Source organism: Aplidium turbinatum, chromosome 1 (genome assembly GCF_918807975.1).
Source record: "Aplidium turbinatum chromosome 1, kaAplTurb1.1, whole genome shotgun sequence".
NCBI lineage: Eukaryota > Metazoa > Chordata > Ascidiacea > Aplousobranchia > Polyclinidae > Aplidium > Aplidium turbinatum.
In genome coordinates this window covers 41019446-41038203 of record NC_137472.1, presented here as the reverse complement: position 1 = coordinate 41038203, position 18758 = coordinate 41019446, and the positions used below count along the sequence as shown (strand labels likewise).

The following is an 18758-nucleotide window of genomic DNA, read 5'->3' as shown; positions in this document are numbered from 1 at the left end:
TTGATATCCAGTTTAAGTTATTGTTTCTTGTCCTGGTGGGTGATGGAATGGATGAGCTGGTAGATGATGATGTCCTGATGGTGTTGATGAAGCTCTCATCCCTTTTTGCGACGTGTCGTGTTGATTATGGAGTGTTGCGTTTGCTGTTAATGTCTACAAACATAAAAGTACAGCACAAGCAATCGATATTATTGTTAGATAAACCTAATCTTTTGTAAATAATTTCGGATTTCCAGTAAAATCTTCACAAGAATGCAAGAAAGCCTTTCTACGTTGTGTTTCTATTGCGTGTTTGTTTTGTTTAAATGTTGTTTTAGTTCGTGAATAAAAAGTGACTTTGTATCAGTCTTTCTAATTGAAATATATATAGCCTACCAATACCTACTTGGCTTTACGACTGAAAGAACACCTCCACAGCATGGTGCTTTGATACCATTTGAGAATGGTTTATACGAGATGGTTCGTAATATTACGTTCAAACCCATTTACAATTCTTTTCAGAGAAAACTAACTAATGGAAAACTATCTTAGCCTACCAATATATATCTAATTCATATATATACCAAGTGTACATTTTTGTTTGTTGGATATAATGAAACATTAATCATATCATTAACTTTTGAGTTTGGTAACATTTTCGGCTTTCCATGCTACCTTTGTAGTACATATGTAAATTTCTCTTATTGATGTCACAGTGTAGAATATGTGATAGGCTTTTTCATTTATAATACAGTACCATACCTACCTAAACTGAATATTGTTTTTTGTAGTCTAGCTTATAAAGAAAACATGGAACAAAATTTCAAACTCAAGTCATGCAACATAAATACTACTTAGAAGCACCATGCAAATTCAATTTTATAACATAATTTAGTAGAAAAAGTCTTTGAGTTCCAGATTGCAAGATCAAAAATTAGCTTCCTGCCAAACAGGGTTTAAAAATCGCTATGTCTGTATTTCAAACACACTCATCGAAACTCTATCGATCTTAGCAGAGATTAACTACTCACACTGGTAGGCTACATGTAGCCTACTCCTGTATTTATTTTTATTTTTTCTACTCCTGTAGACCACAACATTTGGTGGCTGTGCAACTTTAGGATAGTGGTAACACTGTTTTATCGATGTATATTTTAAACTTTTGGGTTTTGCCATCTTTCCCTTTTGTTGGTGTCACATTCGTATGTTTACTTTGCCGTTTTGTACATGTTTGCGCCAGCAGCAAAAAATAAAAATTGAATTGAATTGAAACATTTGAATAGAAACTTTCAAAATGGCAGCTGTCAGAAGTGAGCAGACAACAGCGTTGCCAGATAAAATTTAATGAGTACGGTATTTGGCCCTTGACATAATAAGCACTACCTGCAAACAAATAAAGAACAATGATTTCACAGGACTTGCCTTCCTCGACTTAAAAAAAGCATTTGATACTGTATGCCATAAACGGCTCTTGCGGAAGCTTGACCACTATGGTGTCCGTGGAGTTGCAAACGATCTTCTCTCGTCTTACTTGAATGGCCGTAAACAATATGTTGCGATTGATCAAGATACTTCCACACAGCAATCTATCCAGTATGGTGTTCCTCAAGGTTCAACTCTAGGTCCACTCTTGTTTTTAAATTACATAAATGACCTACCAAACAGCATGTCGACAATGCCAAGGTTGTTTGCGGACGATACATGTCTCATAGTTAAAGCTGATAACTTAAATTTATAGCAAACCAAACTTAATGCTGAATTAGCTGCTGTAGAAGGATGGATTAATGCCAACAAATTGACCATTAACGCCTTTAATTCCTCCTATTAGTAATTCCTCCTAAACAAATTCGATGAATTCCATGTTCTCTATAGGGCTGTTGAGCTAGAAACCGTCGACCACTCTAAGTAGGCTACCTTGGGATAATAATAATTGATAAACAGCTCTCATTCGAACCTCACATTGATGCTCTTAGATATAAACTTGCTAGATCTGTTGGTATTTTGTCGAAACTTAAACACTTTCTTCCTTTCAATGCTAGACTGCAGTTATTATTATTCGCTCATACACCCACAAAGGTCCCACATATTATGAATGGAATAGCCATTTGGGGCTCTACATACAAAGCATATATCGAGAAACTACAAAAGTTGCAAAACAAAGCAATAAAAATAGTTGCTGGAGGGTTGTGGTCAGAACACGTAACGCCATACTTCAAGCAGGAAAAAGTTCTAAAAATAAAAGACATTTACAAACTAGAGATTGCTAAATTAATGTTTAAATATACCATAATTCTTTACCCTGCACTTTTTCGAATTACTTCAAAAAAACATCAAACGTTCATAATCGCTCAACTAGATGTTCAATCAAATATGATAATTACTTTGTTCCTCTGTATGCTACTACAAGACTTCAACGAAGCATCAAGTATAGTGGAGTAAAAATATGGAACTCAATCCCACTAGACATTAAAAAAAATCTTTGAATTTTACAAAAACTATCTAATTGCAGAATATTAAAGTTGAATGCAGTGTAATTTACTAATGTGGACCGATACTCTTTAAGCTTTTAATCGTTGACTATCAACACCTAATATTGGAACTTGAAATTTTGACATATCATGGATGCAAGTTTGTTTCTGTCTTGACTCTTTGTTGTAAGTGTAGATATTTTAGTGTAATGTTTATTAAATGTTTATCATCGACTTGGCTAAGGGTGGCTGCTTGACTCGAAGACCGTCATGGTCACTTCGCAGCTTCCCGTTGTGATTTACTTACTTCAAAGATGCAGTGTATATTTGTTATTTTTCTTTGTTTCAATTGTGTTCGTTAAGCGTGCTGCATCATTTAATGATTTTGCTGTTATAATATTGCACAACAAAATAAACCAACCAATAAACAATAAACAAGCAGAAAATCTGTCTGAAATGTTACCAAATCCGGAGCAAGTTTGTTTGTTCAAGTCGTAGTTCAAGTTTGTTCGAGTTTGAAAGGCTTTTCGAGAGAGGGAGAGAGAGATAGAGAACCTTTTATTGTGTCTGTTGCGAGAATACTATAGGCTACGGTACAATTGTAAACAATGCAAATAAAATATCACCATAACAATCCAGATTCCACAACAGACAGAAAGCAGCAAAAGACTATAGGCTACCAGTCATCGAGTTAACTGCTTCCCCTGTTTTTAATGTAACAAATATCAAGCATCGGCATTACGTTGAAACAAGATCATTAGGGCAACCAAAAGTCAATAAAGTCAAAATTTTTCTGCCTTGTTCAAAGTTTATAAAACGTTCACAAACTAAATTTCAGGCTGACACGAAGAGAGGTTTCAAAGTTATTAAGTAAAAAAAAGTCAAATTTTATGGTTAGGTCAAAATTTTCTTTTAAAGTAGTTTTTCTGCTCTCTTTTGATATTTTATTAAAGCTACACAAATACTGATTTTTTGTTGCAATTTCTGTTGCTATTTTGACGTAATAATTGATTTGTTGCAATTTCTGGGGTAATAATCTTGTTTCGCCCACTACTGACGATTGAATATTAGCCAACTGCCTTGCTGTTGATGAGTTGGTTGCCAGGGTTAAGTCAGTGACCATTAAAAACAGGTCAAGAATAGCTAGTTTTACTTCCATTGGCCAACTTCCACAGCCAAATGTAACTAGATGGGGCACTTGATTGAAAGCTGCTTACTATTATTCAAGAAGTCTACCAGAAGTAAGAAATATCGTGGAAGGATTCCATGATGGTGGTGTCTTGCTGCGGCGTGCTCAAGATGCTGTGAAAGCTCCCAATTTAGCTACTCACCTTGTAGAAATAGAAGAGCAGTAGGCCTACAGTGCACTGTTTGATATAATTCAGAAGATGGAAGACATCCGTTACACCATTCAAGAAGCTTACCAGAAAATGAGGTCCCTTAACTTTGGTGTTGATGGCTGCCAAATTGGAAAATATATTCAAGCAAGAATCTCAAGGCATGACATCAAGTAGCCTACATTGTGAAAATGGAACGAGATGATATTTCACCACATTTATAGAGCCTGCTGAGAACTTCCAAGCAACTTCTGTATCAGTAGAGAGAAGCTTCTCTACTTTAGGAACAATTTTGGCGAGAGACAGGAACTTCAAAGGCGATAATGTGAAACATTACTTGATGTTGAAGTATAATACTGCAGAACCCTCTCAGTAATTTCGGGATATTTAAAGACACTCCATATTTATCTTTTGCGGTTTTTTGAGTGACTTTCATTACCTGTTCGTTTGCTGTGGTGTCGTTGAGTCTTTCACATTTTATTTCATATGAAAAAGAAGATATCCTTACATAACGGTTTGATTTCTAATGTGCTTTGTATTTCACATTTGAGTTGCAAACGCAGAAAGTTATAAAGTCAAAATTTCAAGTTTTTAGGTCAAAAAATTGGTTGCCCTAGTTATCATGTTTTTATTAGTTACCCTTTTTCAAGTTTTTATTTTTAACAAATTCAAACCATTTTCACAACTTTTGTGAAAATTACATTTCGCTGAATTCCGAAATTACAGTAAAAGATTAAACCGATTCTCATTGGGCTTAGAGTTTACTATTAGGGCTTAGAGCTTAGGGCTTAGAGCTTAAAGCTTAGAGCTTAGAGCATCTCATAGGGCTCATAGGGCTCTCATAGGGCTTAGAGCTTAGAGTCACTATTGAAAGCCATTATCTCATCCGGAACTTAGAAGCAATCCAAGACAACTCTTTACTCTCATTTTAATCTACTGCTCTGAGATCCATAAGCAGTAGCGTTGACAAGGTGGTCCAGGAGGTAGGCTACTTTTACATCAGAGATGATTTTAAGGGCCAGTATTTTTTTCCAGGGGCTTGAGAGCTTGAAAAAAACCCACCACGTATTTTTTGGATATAGAGCGTTTTTCTTAGAAATGTCTTGATTTGTTGGCCGGAAGATTTTATTGGTACCGGCCCAAATTGTCATTTCAACGGCACTGCCCGTGAGATCAAAACATTGGCCATTATCTGCAGTTAACAATGTAGGGTAGACTGGGGTAAAAAGCCCACCCGGGGTAAAAGGCCTACCTTAAATTTCTCCTTACAGAGTTGTGTAAATAAATAAATACTGCCACCATCTGTATGACTGCATTGTGGGTAATCATTAAACGCGTGCTAAAGGAAGCTGAATTGACGCAAGAAAAGTGCAGACCAAAATGGTTGGTTTTGCTTGATTTCTTATAAAAATTTAAATCAGGAAATGAAGTAGCCTACTGCTCTTCTCAGAAAGAAGAACGCACCTTGATATTTTGTTACGGAGTAGTCAGTTGCTAATTCTAGGGATAGCTAACGATAGTTTTATCCAAGTTTTTAAGAAAGTAGAAAAACTTTGAAAATTTAAAGCATATGCCATTGGGGTAAAAAGCCTACCATGGAGAATGTGTCATTGGGGTAAAACGTCTATGGTAGGCTTTTTACCCCTTAATTGTGTGGAACATGGATGAGACTGGCACATCGAATGTTTATAAGCCAACCAAAATAATTGCGACGAAAAGATCAAGAGGAGTGGGGATAATAACGAGTGGAGAAAGAGGAAGAACTGTCACAGTCATTTGTGCAACTAATGCAGCTGGCTCTTACATACCACCCATGTTCATATTTCCGGGAAAGCGCATGGCAGATTCTCTTGTGAATAACAAACCTCCTGGAATTGGACATTGCACTAAGAGTGGATGAGCTGTCGAAGATAGCTTCATGACATGGTTAAATCACTTTGTGCAATTGCTAAACCATCAAAAGAAGACACATTATTCTTGATGGACATCATAGCCACAAAACGCTTAAAGCTGTGAAGTTTCCATAAGAAAATGGCATTGATATTGTTACCCCACCACCACACTGTACACACAAAACGTAGCCATTACACAGTCTCAAAAAAAGCAGCTAAGTGAAGGGTTCCAGGAAAAACAGCACAGCAGTGATTGGTCTCTGATAAACCAGCAAAGTGATGGTTCCTTAGAAAAGCAGCAAATTGACGGGTCTCAGTCTCAGGAAAACCAACAAAGTGATGAGTCTTCCGAAAAGCAGCAAATTGATGAGTCTCAAGAAAAGCAGCCAAGTGATGGGTCCTTGACAAAGCAGCCAAGTGAAGGGTTTCAGGAAAAGCAGAAAAGTGATAATTCCTTGGGAAGACAGCAAAATGAAGGGTTCTTGGAAAGCCAACACGGTAGACCTTCTGATTCAACCTTTCATCATAATATGCCGTCAACTTCATCAACTGATTCTATGAGAGAAGACATTGTAAGAGCAAAACGTGTTCGTTTTAAGCTGGGCACACCCACGCATGCCACATCGAGTGCTAAGCCCAAAGGAAAACGTAACCTACATCAGAGCAAGCACAATTAATCACATCTTCTCCTTACAAAAAGATGTTACAGGAAAAGAAACTTGCTACTAGCAAACTTTCAAGAAACTAAAAAAAGACTGTGTCAATGCATAGGGCAGATAAAAGAAAGCAAAAGAGAATTAAGAAAAACTTTGTTGCTGATGAGTTAGATCATGAGAGATGACCTTGCATGGTAGCCTATGGGAAGCCGTTTTCTAACAGTAGGCCAGGAAAAAAGTGGATGCAATGCAGCATGTGTAATCATTGGGCACATGAAGAATGCACCCCTGGTGAACGTGTTTATGTCTGTCAAAACTGAAGCTCAGATGATGAATTCTAGTTCAACAACATTTTATATATTTATTGTAGGCTACATAGCATATTATGTAGACATACAGTGCTGATGTTTGTTAGATTAAGTATCTTTTCAGTACATATAACTTTCTGCAAAATGTCTAGATATGTCGAATTCTGAATGCATTTAAGTCATAAAGATATCAGCATAAAATATTTTCTTGTTTTTTTAGCCTGGAAATAATGAATCATGAGCTCTAAAGTTTGCAAATGTTAGTTTTTGGTAGGGAGCATAATGTCAACATTGTTACTGTATATTAAATTTACTTAAACTGGCAACGTCACAACAAACTATTTCTCTGTTTGAGATCATTTCTGGCTCATAAAGCTTAGTGGGGTAAAATGCCTACCCCATAGGCTTTTTGCCCCAGCGCAGGGGTAAAACGCCTCTTTCAATATTTTTTAATTTTGTCATATTTTGTGCTTCGTTCAAAAATTTCATCTTTGCTTTTATGGACAATTGATTTAGTTGCATTGTGCCTTTATGTTAACGTGGTGAATGATTCAGTAAATAGTGAAGATTGGTGCGTGTTTTTGCTTAAGGGGGGCTTCTTACCCCAGTCTACCCTACCGTAGCCTAAGTTATTTTTAGACATTTTCTTTGAACACATAAAAAGAGGTCAAACAATAGGCCTAAATACAAAAACTGTTCAACTCCAAGCAGAGACATCAAAATTAGTTAGGCTACTAGTCTAGTTCACTAAAAACCTTAACAGCCTGTTTCACTTTAATAGGATCATCAGAAAAAACTTATTCAAATAGAATCTACTTGAATAGCCTAAGTGTATTTTGATTGTTGATATTGTTTAATGGGATTCTATTTGAGTAAGTTCTTTCCAATGATCATTTTAAGATGAACAGGCTGTCAAGGTTTTTAGTTAACTACTGTAGTAACTAATTTTGATAAAAGAGGTCATGTAGGCTAATTTTCTTTTTGTGTAAAGCTGCATGTTCATGAGAGGTTAACGATATTTTTTTTATTCACTTGTTGATGTATGCATATCAGTTGTCGGCCTTGTGTCAACGGCCTCTACAAGTATGCGAAACTACCAGAAATAACCTATCAAGGCTTTGTCAGTCCGAGGATAGATTCAAAACCAAACCAACCAGTTTGTATCCTCTGTGAATTTTTCTCTTGTAGCCTATCATAGGCAAATCCAGTAGAGAGGCTACTTGCTACACCTACCTACACCCAATGCTGCCACAGCAAATTCGGAAAAAGCACAAGATTTAAGAAAAAAAAGCACAAGATTTGGATACAAAAGCACAAGATTGCAAAATCGAACCTTTGCAACCCACTTTGTGCCAATTTGAAGAATAACATGACTCTGAAATCAACAGTTTAGAGGAGATACATGCTTACTAAATCACTGTTCTCTTTCGATTCGTGGTCTTTAACTTAATATCACAAATCTCACAAAAAGCTACATATAAATCAGTTTTGTCTTCTTGTATCGAACTTTTAAAATCAGGATCATTCAACCGTTGAAGATTAAAAGGCTGTTTATACCACTTTTTCGTTTTGGGACTTGGTGAATGATTGTCATTATTTGATGTCATGTGATGCTGATGTACTCTTTTTGCTGCTCTTGTTATCTAGTATCGAGCAACACAACCTCTGAGTCTGACGATGCGCACATGCCGTACTCTCTTCAGAGCAAGTTTTTACCTAATCTTGTCAGGGTTGATAACTCAATGAGTAAAATTAGTCAATATGCTTAAGTACGGTACCAGAAACTTAGTTACCAAAACCCAGTGTTGTACGCGTCATTGAAATAAATTGACGGCGTCAGCGTCAGCGCTATTTTTTGCCAGCGTCTCATAAAACGGAAATATTTCAACCAAGTTTAGGCTAACAATAGCTAAAAATAAAGAGCAGATATTATGTTTTGAGACTGTATTGTAATTAGCTGCTTAGCCTATTAGTTATTTCCTTACAGAAAAAGCAAGCATTTCAAAACGTTTGTCTGACAATTTGCTGCGTTTGGGACGCATAGCCTAGGCTATTGTCCTTTCCAAGAGAAAACATGCGTTCCACAGCAGCGCTGGTTGGTATTGGTGTGTTGTATTTCAAAAATAAATTGAAAACGTTTACTCGGAAAGGTATCACTGTTCCTAACGTGCTGTGATAGTTTAGCATGTATAAATCTTTTAACCAGGTTCACTGCACCAACATCGCTCTTTTCAGAGGCATAAAGCTCTTGAAATAAAGTATCTTCAACGTTCCGCGAAGCCGATCATGGATTTTTCGCTTTCTGTCTCTGATCTCTCGTTCTCAATACATGGGTGATCACTAGGGCCCGCAAAAGTCAATAAAGTCAAAAATTTTTAAGGACCTCGTCTATCCACGAATCCAAGAATAAAGTTATTTTTAGCACCTAGGGGACTGTTTCTAAGAAGTTTATAGGTCAAAATAAAGTCAAAATTGACAATAAAGTCAAAATTTTCAATAAAGTCAAAATTTGTCAAATTATGGCTTTTGACAAACTTTTTGTGTTTCTTGAAAGTAATTTTTGTCAAAATCCTCGTGGAAGCATTGTAAATCAGGAACTGCGACACAATTAAACCATATTAACCCATAAAAGCAGGAAATATGTCACAATGCTGACGGATCAGCAGTACCTTTTATCGCAAATTGCCCATTGTTTATTCATTGTTACGTATTTAAATATTTTTTATAAAAAACTCCATCTTCACAAACGTAGTCTTTTCGAAAATCAACAGTTTGGATTTTAGGAATAGCCAAGCTAAATCGTCTTCAGCAAAAGTTAGACAGATTTGTGGAGATTTTCCTATCGCCGAAAAACACGACGCACTTTTTATAATCCATAAAAACCTTGACTTTTCGACAAAATATTACGTTTGGGTCTGAAATCGACAAAATATTATGTTTGGATAACTAGTATCAATTCAAGGAAGAAATGTGACCTTTACAAATAAGCAATTTCGTTAGGTCAAAATAAAGTCAAAATTTGATAAAAATAAAGTCAAAAAATTTTTTTTTTAGATCAAAATAAAAATGGCCCTAGACTGATCACCATTTGGCAAACTTCTTCCGCGTGTATTCCAGGGAGCCATTCCAACCAACGCAAAAGCCGGTAATTCGGATGAGTCGCGCTGGCCAGAATAGGGGAAGGTGGGGTAAAGCGGACCAACGGGGTAAAGTGAAACCCCGCCTTTTTTTTCTATTAAAGTTTCACTACTGTGCGGATACCATTAAGTTTAGTAAAGCATGACGAAAAGTAGCTGCACACGCCATTCTTCAAGGTTTCATGGTTTAGAAGACACAAAAAAGCACGGAAATTACTTTTTGCACCATCTGATCTATTGAAAGGGATGTATGGTAACTTAAATTGTATTTTATGTACATAACGTAGAAGTTGTTTTGAATGATAAAAATGAGCCTCACTATATCACGTACGCATTACGTAGATTCACTCATGTTGCTGACTAGCCTATATTTGGTCAACAGTTAAATTAGTAGTAATGTAGAGCTGGGGTAAAGTGGACCAGTGGTGGCAGAGCAGCTTCCAGACCAGCTTTCCGGATCACCAACGCATCAGAAGCAAGACACTACCAATGAAAGTGGAAGTAACACTGATGCTGAATGTTTTTACTGCAACGAAATGTATTCAAAATCATCAGAGAATGATGGGTGGATCCAGTGCTCCATATGTTTGCGGTGGGCGCACGAAGCCTGCGCTGGTTGCAATGAAGAGGATGGCAACTTTATGTGAACTGTGTTTTTAAAATGTTTCTTCAAAGTTTGATTCGTAATGGACTTATGAACTGCAGTTGTGAAGTTTCATAATTTCTTCGCTAATGATGCTAGTTGTAAATAATTTGATTGCGTGGAAAAAAATTACGGAATTTGCTCAAAACTTAGAACGGTCCAGTTTACCCCTCATATGTGGGGTAAAGTGGACTTTTGGAGGTAATTTTAAAATTATAAAAATGTGTATAAAAAAGCTGGCAGTCATCAATAGTGCACTTTAAAAATTGTCGAAATATGTTAGAGTTAACGCTCAAATAAAAAAAGTTAAATTTTTTGGCAAAATCAGTGAACTGTACTGAATTAACCCTTAGGTATTCCACTTTACCCCACCTTCCCCTACATTGTGAAACCATAGGTGAAACTCTAATTGTGAAACGAGATTTTTCATTTTTTTTCCATGAAAATAAAAAATGACGCATAGCGCTTGACGCTTAAAATCGGCAAAGTAGTTGACGGCGCTATCACTTCCGTCAACTGAAAAATAAATTGACGGCGCTAGCCTCAGCGTCAACAAAAAGTTGACGCCGTCAAATTGACGGCGTCAACGTACAACACTGCCAAAACCTTTTAGTTCCAGTCCTTAATTCTCTACCAAACTCAAACCATGGTAGCAATGGTTAATTTGACTTTGATTAAAAAACACAAGATTTTGCCAAAAATCGATCGGAAAGCACAAGAACACAAGATCAAAAGTAAAAACACAAGATCTTGTGCTAAAACACAAGCCGTGGCACCACTGCTTACACCCTCTCCTGTTTCTTTAACTTTACAAGGCTTTGCTTTAAATTAATTATCTGCCTATGACACAACAATAATATCACAATTACATATTTCTGCTTAAAACAATTAAATGTCAAGACTAAATTTTTGATATATTTCAATCTTATTTTTAACGTGTGAACGACTTGTATCTTGAACATGAAAGTTAAATCGACGACGTTGGAATATCTTCATTTAGATCGATCCTTCAGTTTATTGACAGCGAAAAACACAGCCGTTCTGTTGGAATACTTTAATTATTTGGATGTGCACCAAAAAGGTCTATTAAACGACATTCAGTTCTACCAGTTTATGAAACATACAACGAATCTTGACAAAAGACAGATTTTTCTTGTATTAGACATGCTAGATCAAAAAGCTACTGGCTACATTGGCTTTGAACAATTCTACTTGTTAACTTGCATTCTTATTGCATTGAAAGACAGAGTAGAAAAAGAATTCACTTTTCGTCATTCTAAATTGGTGTTTGAGATGATGGACGAAGATGGAGGCAGTACTATATCAGCTGATGAATTCGGACAATATGGATTTCTTTTCAATCTGAAAGATCACTCTGTAAGAGATATTTTCTTTGAATTTGACGTGTCAGGGGACGAGGAATTAGATTATAAAGAATTTAAAATATTTGCAATGGCTTGCATAGACAAGCAAAAAGAAATCGAAGAGAAGAAACGAGTAAGAACCAGCAAGTTTGAAAAAAGTTCTTTCTTCACAGAAGACTCTTTAATGTCTTCATTCGTAGATGATGATTTCGATTCAGGCAGGGTGTCAGTCAAATAAAAATACGCACATTCGAGTGGTTTGGTTTTTGAATTTTTATCCTCGGACTGAAAAATCCTTGATAGGTTATTCCTAGTTGTTTCACATACTTGTAGCTAGGCTTTTGACGCAGGGCCGGTTACCGAGATTGACAGAGTGAAATTTTTTGATTGTTGAAGTCTTGTTGCCGGGAAATTCTTCCATCTATTACGTAGGTGAAAACTACTTTTGTGAGAATACAGTAGGCCTATGACTTACAATACAACTAAATTGTATTCGCTCTGTAATTTTTTTTTACGTAGAGTATAGTCTACGCCACACAAGAAAAATTGCACGATGCTGTGTTTTGAGTCCTTCCTGTGGACGAGCGGTCTACAGTTAGTATATAAGTTTTTGGTGCAACTGTGGAAGTAGGCTACTAGAGCCGCGTGTCTGACACTCAATGTAGTTCCAATCTCGATAACGCATTTTTTTCTACCGGCAGGCCTATGTAAACTCGTCATAAAAGAAACTTACTATAAAAGTCTTAATTATCGTCAACCCCCCTCTCCATTAAGTCGAAGAGTGGCCGGCAACAACTCATCTATTATGTTATTCTTTGTCGTTGCATTTGCATATTCAGTTTTTAAGTTCATTTTTGTCATATCTTTCACTGCGTCTTTCCAGGTTTTCGGAGAATATGAAAAAATTAAAGAAACAGTTGACTCGGAAAATTACGTAAAAGACGTTTCTGCATTGAGGAAAACGTCGTACAGTTGTAGCAACATTATCGAACTCAGAATACAAAGTCCTATTTCGGTGCAAACACGGCAAAACCCGCGCAATTTTTTCAGCCTTCATTTAACCCAAAACATCACTAGGCTTGAAGACTGTTTTAGTGCACAGTAATGTTCGTATATAATATATTGAACAAAATTTATCAAATTATTTCAAAATTGGCATGCATGGCACAAAACAATACGTGAAGGTTGTAAAAAGCAAACTCAGGTCAGCCCTAATGTAAGCCCTGGTGCGCCAACTAGACATGCGAAATTGCTTATATTGCAATGGGTCTCAATACTAAACAAGAAATATCTTTTAGTAGGCCGAGAGACAATAACTTGCAAAATATCTTGTGAAATGTAAATAATGCCAAAAAATGTGTAAAATGAATATAAGTTTACAACAGTAAAATAATAAAGTGCAAGAGTTTTCCCAAAGGTATTTCTGAGTATTGTTTTAAGTCAACCTGGCATTAGCTTACAAGAGAATTGACTTGAATACAAGAACGCGAAAAACTTGCTTTTAGTTTGGCTTTTTAACAAACCTTTAAACAGCATTAACGTTAAACTTTGAAGATTAGTAAAATCGTGACAGAGAAAAACTGATAGAAATAAATTAGTAATGCAAATTTACTTTTTGCTGTATAGTATTTTGAGTTACTGGACTGCATTAAATCGATACTTCTATGAAAACTCTGTTCTCAAAACTCAGTATACTTTTATGCATTTACAGTCACCGGATATAGAGACTGAGTTGATTCCGGGTTTGCTGAACACGGAATATAAACAATATCTGTAACTAACTGACTCATAAGATGAAAAGCGGTCAAAAAGCAAAAGTTAAACGAAGTACAAGACTTGCGGTCGTCTAATTGTAAGGAAAACGTGCAACCATTCATGTTTATATCTGAAGTCAATTTCTATGATATACTGTATTCCATTCCAAATATCCATTTAAAATCGTGCAAGTCAGGTTTTATATCACTTTCAAAAACATATGTGTTGTTTTTAGTGATTTCAATACCATCGTGCTGGTTATCTATTTCTTCGATTTGCCTTGATTGGCCACAGCCTCCATCGCTTTTTTAACCGTTTCTTCGTCGCCAAGGAATTGCATCGAAACAAGTGGCTTCATATTTTCGTCAAGATCGTAGTAAAATGGAATTCCAGTGGGCAGATTCAGTGCCATGATCTGTTCATTTGACATGTCTAAAAAGGTAATTTTTATATATTTAAGTTTTATTTTTTTTAATTGAGTGTTTGGATGACGACAAAGAATTACAGTGTTACTGCATTAACACGCAAATCTGTTTTGAAAAACGACACCTAGCAATTCCAAGCGTTTCTATTTGCAGTAAATAAGCCTGCAAGCAAAGCCAACACATTCTGCATAACAAAAGTGAATCAATGACGGAGAGCACCATTTAGTCACGTAGGCGCCTTCTTTGTGGCAGCGCACGACTTACGCGCCATTTCCGAGTGAAGTGTATTTTATCGGATTAACCTGTTATAATAAATTTTCTGTTTTGTCACTCGGTAGATTAAACAATGCTTTCCACATAAAAGTTTGTATTAATTGACAAAATAATATATAAAAAGTTTGAATTGTTCAATATGAAAACGTTTTGAGATTGATTGCGTAAAATGTACGCAGAAGTTGCAATAAGCCAAATTTGCTATGTTGCTACAAGTCATTTGCCTATACGTTAGCCATAAAAACACGGAATGGCCCGTTTCGGTGAGTCCGATCCCCATTCAGTGATTTTTTCAATTTTTTTTTAAATTATCGGGTACCGTAGCCTAATTATCATTGCCGTTTTAGGGTTAGGGGTAAGAGGTTAGGAACTCACCGAATCGGACTCACCGAATAGTAGCAGACCCATAAAAACATTACAATTTTCTACTAAGATCTTAAAGAAATGTTTAACAAACTTTCATTGTTTTCAGATAATAGCATAATAATTTTAATTGAATAAATAGATACCTTCATGTAATTTCACAGTACGTTGTCTAAACACAGTCACTTGGCCTACGCCCTGCAGCTTAAACAGAAATAAAGAAATAACTGGCTATATAATAATAATTGAAAATAATTGAATCAAACCAAATAAAAAAATACGTTAAAACAGAATCTCACTGTCCAAATACTTGACAATTCCACGCAAACTATTGCCATGTGCAGCTACTATGATTTTCTTTCCTGCTTTTATGCTGGGAACAATTACATCATTCCAATATGGCAATGCTCTTTTGATAGTTAATTCCAAACTTTCACAGCTTGGCATGTCGTTTGGTGCAACATCTTTGTATCTTTCATCTTTGTTTATAGTGTCGTAATATTTGTGATCGCTTTTCATCTCAGGAGGAGGCACATCGAAACTACGCCTCCATATGTGGACCTGAAAATTCAACACATTAAGCTGTCATACAATTCATCATTGACTGATATGCTGATTTGCCTAACACAAAATAGACAACAAAAAAATCGTTATACATGGGTTAATAACATAATACTGCGTAGGTATTTAATGTAACCTGTTCATCTCCAAACTTCTTTGCTGTCTCTGCTTTATTCAGGCCAGTGAGACCTCCATAATGCCGCTCATTTAGCCTCCAGCTGTGCTCAATAGGTAAATCTGTTTGATTTAAAGCAACTAAAATACTGTCCAATGTATCAGTTGCTCTTGTTAAAACAGACGTGTAAGCAAGATCAAACTTGTAATTGTCTTTCTTTAGAGCAACTCCAGCAGCTTTAGCTTCTTCAATACCTGAAATAAACAGAAATGCTGGATGTCAATATTTTCACAGAGAAAAATTATGATAGTTTTGTAGAATAAAGGCCATGAAACTCATGCTTAAGCTCCCCACAAGCTACAGTTATTTTCATGGTAAACATAGCCACAACAAATTTTATTTTATCATACCTTTGGTGCTTAATGGAGCATCATACCAACCAGTAAATTTATTTTCTTTATTCCAATCACTTTCTCCATGACGAACCATAACTACTCTATAAGATGTCATTTTGAGTTGAGTAAACTTTTTAGCTATTCCTTGAAAATCTTAACAATTTAAAACAAACAAACTCTGCAATCAAAAACAACGTTATGAACTAGGATGCAATTGTATGAACAAAAGAATTCAGTTGCATTGGCACCTACAAGGGGATGAAGGAAAAGCATCAGTATACTCTGTTCCAAAATTCTGAATTTAGTTCAACATAAGAACCCAGTAAGGGTTAAATGTGTAGGTACTCTAATCAGAACTGAAACTAAATTGTATATGTTCACGTGCAGTCGTGCACATTGGCCAAGCGGAATGGCCCGTTTCGGCGAGTCCGATTCGGCTAGTCCGATTCGGCGAGTTCCCTATTCGGCGAGAGCCTTTTTCGGCGAGTGCCCTATTCGGCGAGTTTTTGAAATTTTATTTTTGAAAGGAAATTATCGGGTACCGTAGCCTAACTGTTTTCACATCGTTTTAACGTCGCTGAACGTGCAGAAAGGAATAAAAATAAAATGTTTGAACTATTAAATTAAAATTCGTCATGTCAGTTCAGTTGTTTTTATTTCTGACCATAATATCAAAAACAATACACGTCAACATAGCAAAGGTAGAAGCGACAAAACGCAAACACTAAAACGTGCTTGAATTCGTCATGTCAGTTCAGTTGTTTTTAAGGTAGAAGCGACAAAACACGAACGTTAAAACGTGCTTGTGACCGAAGTAAGTTATTGAGTTGAAAGAAATTTGGCACGGTCGCAACACCTTCAGAAAAATTTAAGATGTGAAGGGAAAATAAAAAAATAAAATGTTACAAAAAAAAAATCATGTTTATATCTATAAGTTAGTACTTTTGAATAGTTAAAATGATTAGTTTGGATCAACTAATGTGTGGCCTACAGCTTGGATTGAAGGAAAATTATCGGGTACCGTAGCCTAGTTATCCCGACCAGCAAAAATTTGTTCCAAGAACCCAGTTAGCCTAACAGTTCATTTTTACATTGTAGTAACAGAATGAAAAGGCTAACCAAATGTGTGGCCTATCGTTTTAACGTCGCTAAACGTTGAAATCGTGTAGAAAAGAGAACTTTGATGACTAGGATACGTTGCAAGCCTTAAAGCAGCCGGCGGCCATGGCCGCTAAGTAGTGCTTGAATGACCGCCTGTGCTACCTCCTCCGTCGGCCAATTTTGGCCGCCGGTTTCTTCTAGCCAATTATTTAATTTCGCAATAGAATGATCGTGGATTAAATGTCGAAAATATGTAGTATCAAAGAGTGACGCAGAATTAGGTCAGCGCATCATAGTCACTACTGTTATATTGAATATATCCAGCTGGGATCACCAGCGCTGTAAGTCTTGTTTGCAATTCCTGATGTTTATTTTAACGAAGTGTTAATCCGAAGTGTTAATTTACATCGGCTGGCAATATTGTCGTTTTTATATCGATTCAATGTTGTCGGACATTGAATCGTTGTTAAAAAGGAAAACTGGGTTAGTTGACATCCGTGGGTAAAACACGTGTCTTCATAGTTGAGAACGCTGTGGATTAGTGACTTCACACCCTCAATGGTGACATTATAACGGAATAAATGGTCAGGTTTTATGAAAGGCGGTATGCAGTTGAAACAATTTACTGAGCTGCGAGCAGTGAAAACAATTTAGGGTTGTTAGATGGTCCCGCAATACCGGATTACAATCTTGATATAAAGCATTTAATGCGTGGTACAACGATTCTATTGCAGAACGTCGCCCAGACTTCAACAACGCTAAGTGATCATTTTAACATTGTTGCAAGTTTAATGCTACAGGTATTTACTTGTGCTATCGTTCTTGTATTTTGGCCTCCAAGCACGCAGATTTGGCCGCCGAGAAGGAGCTCTCGGTAGGCCACGATGGCTGCCGGAAAAAAAACACGAGTTTTAAGGCCTGCGTTGAAACATTCACAGAAACTCTTCGATACGTTGCATTTTTAAGATAATGTATTCAGACGTTGAATCAATGTACAAATGAACTGTTAGGCTAAATGGGTTCTTGGGACAAATCGAAGGGCTTCTGTGAATGTTTCCCAGTTTCAACGTACGGTATCCTAGTCAGCAAAGTTCTCTTTTCTACACGATTTCAACGTTTAGCGACGTTAAAACGATGTAAAAACGGCAATTTCTGCTGGTCGGGATAACTAGGCTACGGTACCCGATAATTTTCTTTTAATCCAAGCTGTAGGCCACACATTTGTTGATCCAAACTAATCATTTTAACTATTCAAAAGTACTAACTTATAGACATTAAACATGATTTTTTTTTGTAACATTTTATTTTTTTTATTTTCCCTTCATTTCTTAAATTTTTCTGAAGGTGTTGCAACCGTGCCAAATTTCTTTCAACTCAATAACTTACTTCGGTCACAAGCACGTTACATGGTTTGTTGGAGTTTGTGGGTGAACTTTTGTGTGTAGATTGTTATTTATGACAAGTACGAAAAATACGATTCTAAGTAGAATTGCCCCCTTAAGCGATGTCTCATAGACATTGTTAAGTGCATTCACCTTGGTAAGGAAACTGACTATTCTTCAATTGCTCTCTCGCGTACCGTAATACAATTCAACATCACGATGATATCGCCAAACAGTTGACCGTTTTGCCTGCAGACAAAGGTTAACAAAGAAGCAACATTGTTTTCACTGGCTATCGATGGATCAACTGACATTAAGGACTCTGACTAGCGGCCGTGCTCTACAAAATTAATTTGAATGCGGCCGGCAATAGCAAAAAGGTTGTGCGCCCCTGATATAGACAAATCCTACTGCACTAGGCTTACTAACAGCTTTATGAGCTATAAAATGCCACGTTAAGAGAAAACACTAGTTATCTAGACCGCATCGGCCTTGCTTATTTGCACATTGTATGCACATATTGCCTATTGGTCTTCCTTCCAAAAGTTTTAAGCTACGGTATATCTAAGGAGAAAATAAGGATTGGCATGAATACATTAAAAAA

At 36.4% G+C, this 18758-nt stretch overlaps 2 protein-coding genes across 2 annotated transcripts; one reads left to right on the top strand and one right to left on the bottom strand.

The window, feature by feature from the left end:
- The first annotated feature begins 11343 nt into the window (after window positions 1-11343).
- Window positions 11344-12032, top strand: LOC145779448 (EF-hand calcium-binding domain-containing protein 9-like). The gene has a single exon (XM_082591044.1). The coding sequence runs from the start codon at window positions 11381-11383 to the stop codon at window positions 12020-12022; it is 642 nt and encodes a 213-aa protein (XP_082447170.1). The 5' UTR covers window positions 11344-11380; the 3' UTR covers window positions 12023-12032.
- An 857-nt stretch (window positions 12033-12889) lies between these two features.
- LOC145779440 (phosphoglycerate mutase 1-like) lies at window positions 12890-15844 on the bottom strand. The gene is made up of 4 exons (XM_082591033.1): window positions 15687-15844; window positions 15298-15530; window positions 14900-15161; window positions 12890-13971 (listed from the first exon to the last, which is right to left on the bottom strand). Exons 1-4 carry the CDS (start codon window positions 15784-15786, stop codon window positions 13802-13804), a joined length of 765 nt encoding a protein of 254 aa, XP_082447159.1. The 5' UTR covers window positions 15787-15844; the 3' UTR covers window positions 12890-13801.
- Between the last annotated feature and the right edge of the window lie 2914 nt (window positions 15845-18758).

What these genes read in the sequence shown, in the direction of transcription:
- LOC145779448 (XM_082591044.1), top strand. Translation starts at nt 11,381, where the DNA reads ATGAAAGTTAAATCGACGACGTTGGAATATCTTCATTTAGATCGATCC.
- LOC145779440 (XM_082591033.1), bottom strand. Translation starts at nt 15,786, where the DNA reads ATGACATCTTATAGAGTAGTTATGGTTCGTCATGGAGAAAGTGATTGG. An exon ending in TGCTCCATTAAGCACCAAAG is followed by an intron (nt 15,531 to 15,686) that starts GTATGATAAAAT and finishes TGTTTATTTCAG; the next exon opens with GTATTGAAGAAGCTAAAGCT. An exon ending in AGAAGTTTGGAGATGAACAG is followed by an intron (nt 15,162 to 15,297) that starts GTTACATTAAAT and finishes TTGAATTTTCAG; the next exon opens with GTCCACATATGGAGGCGTAG.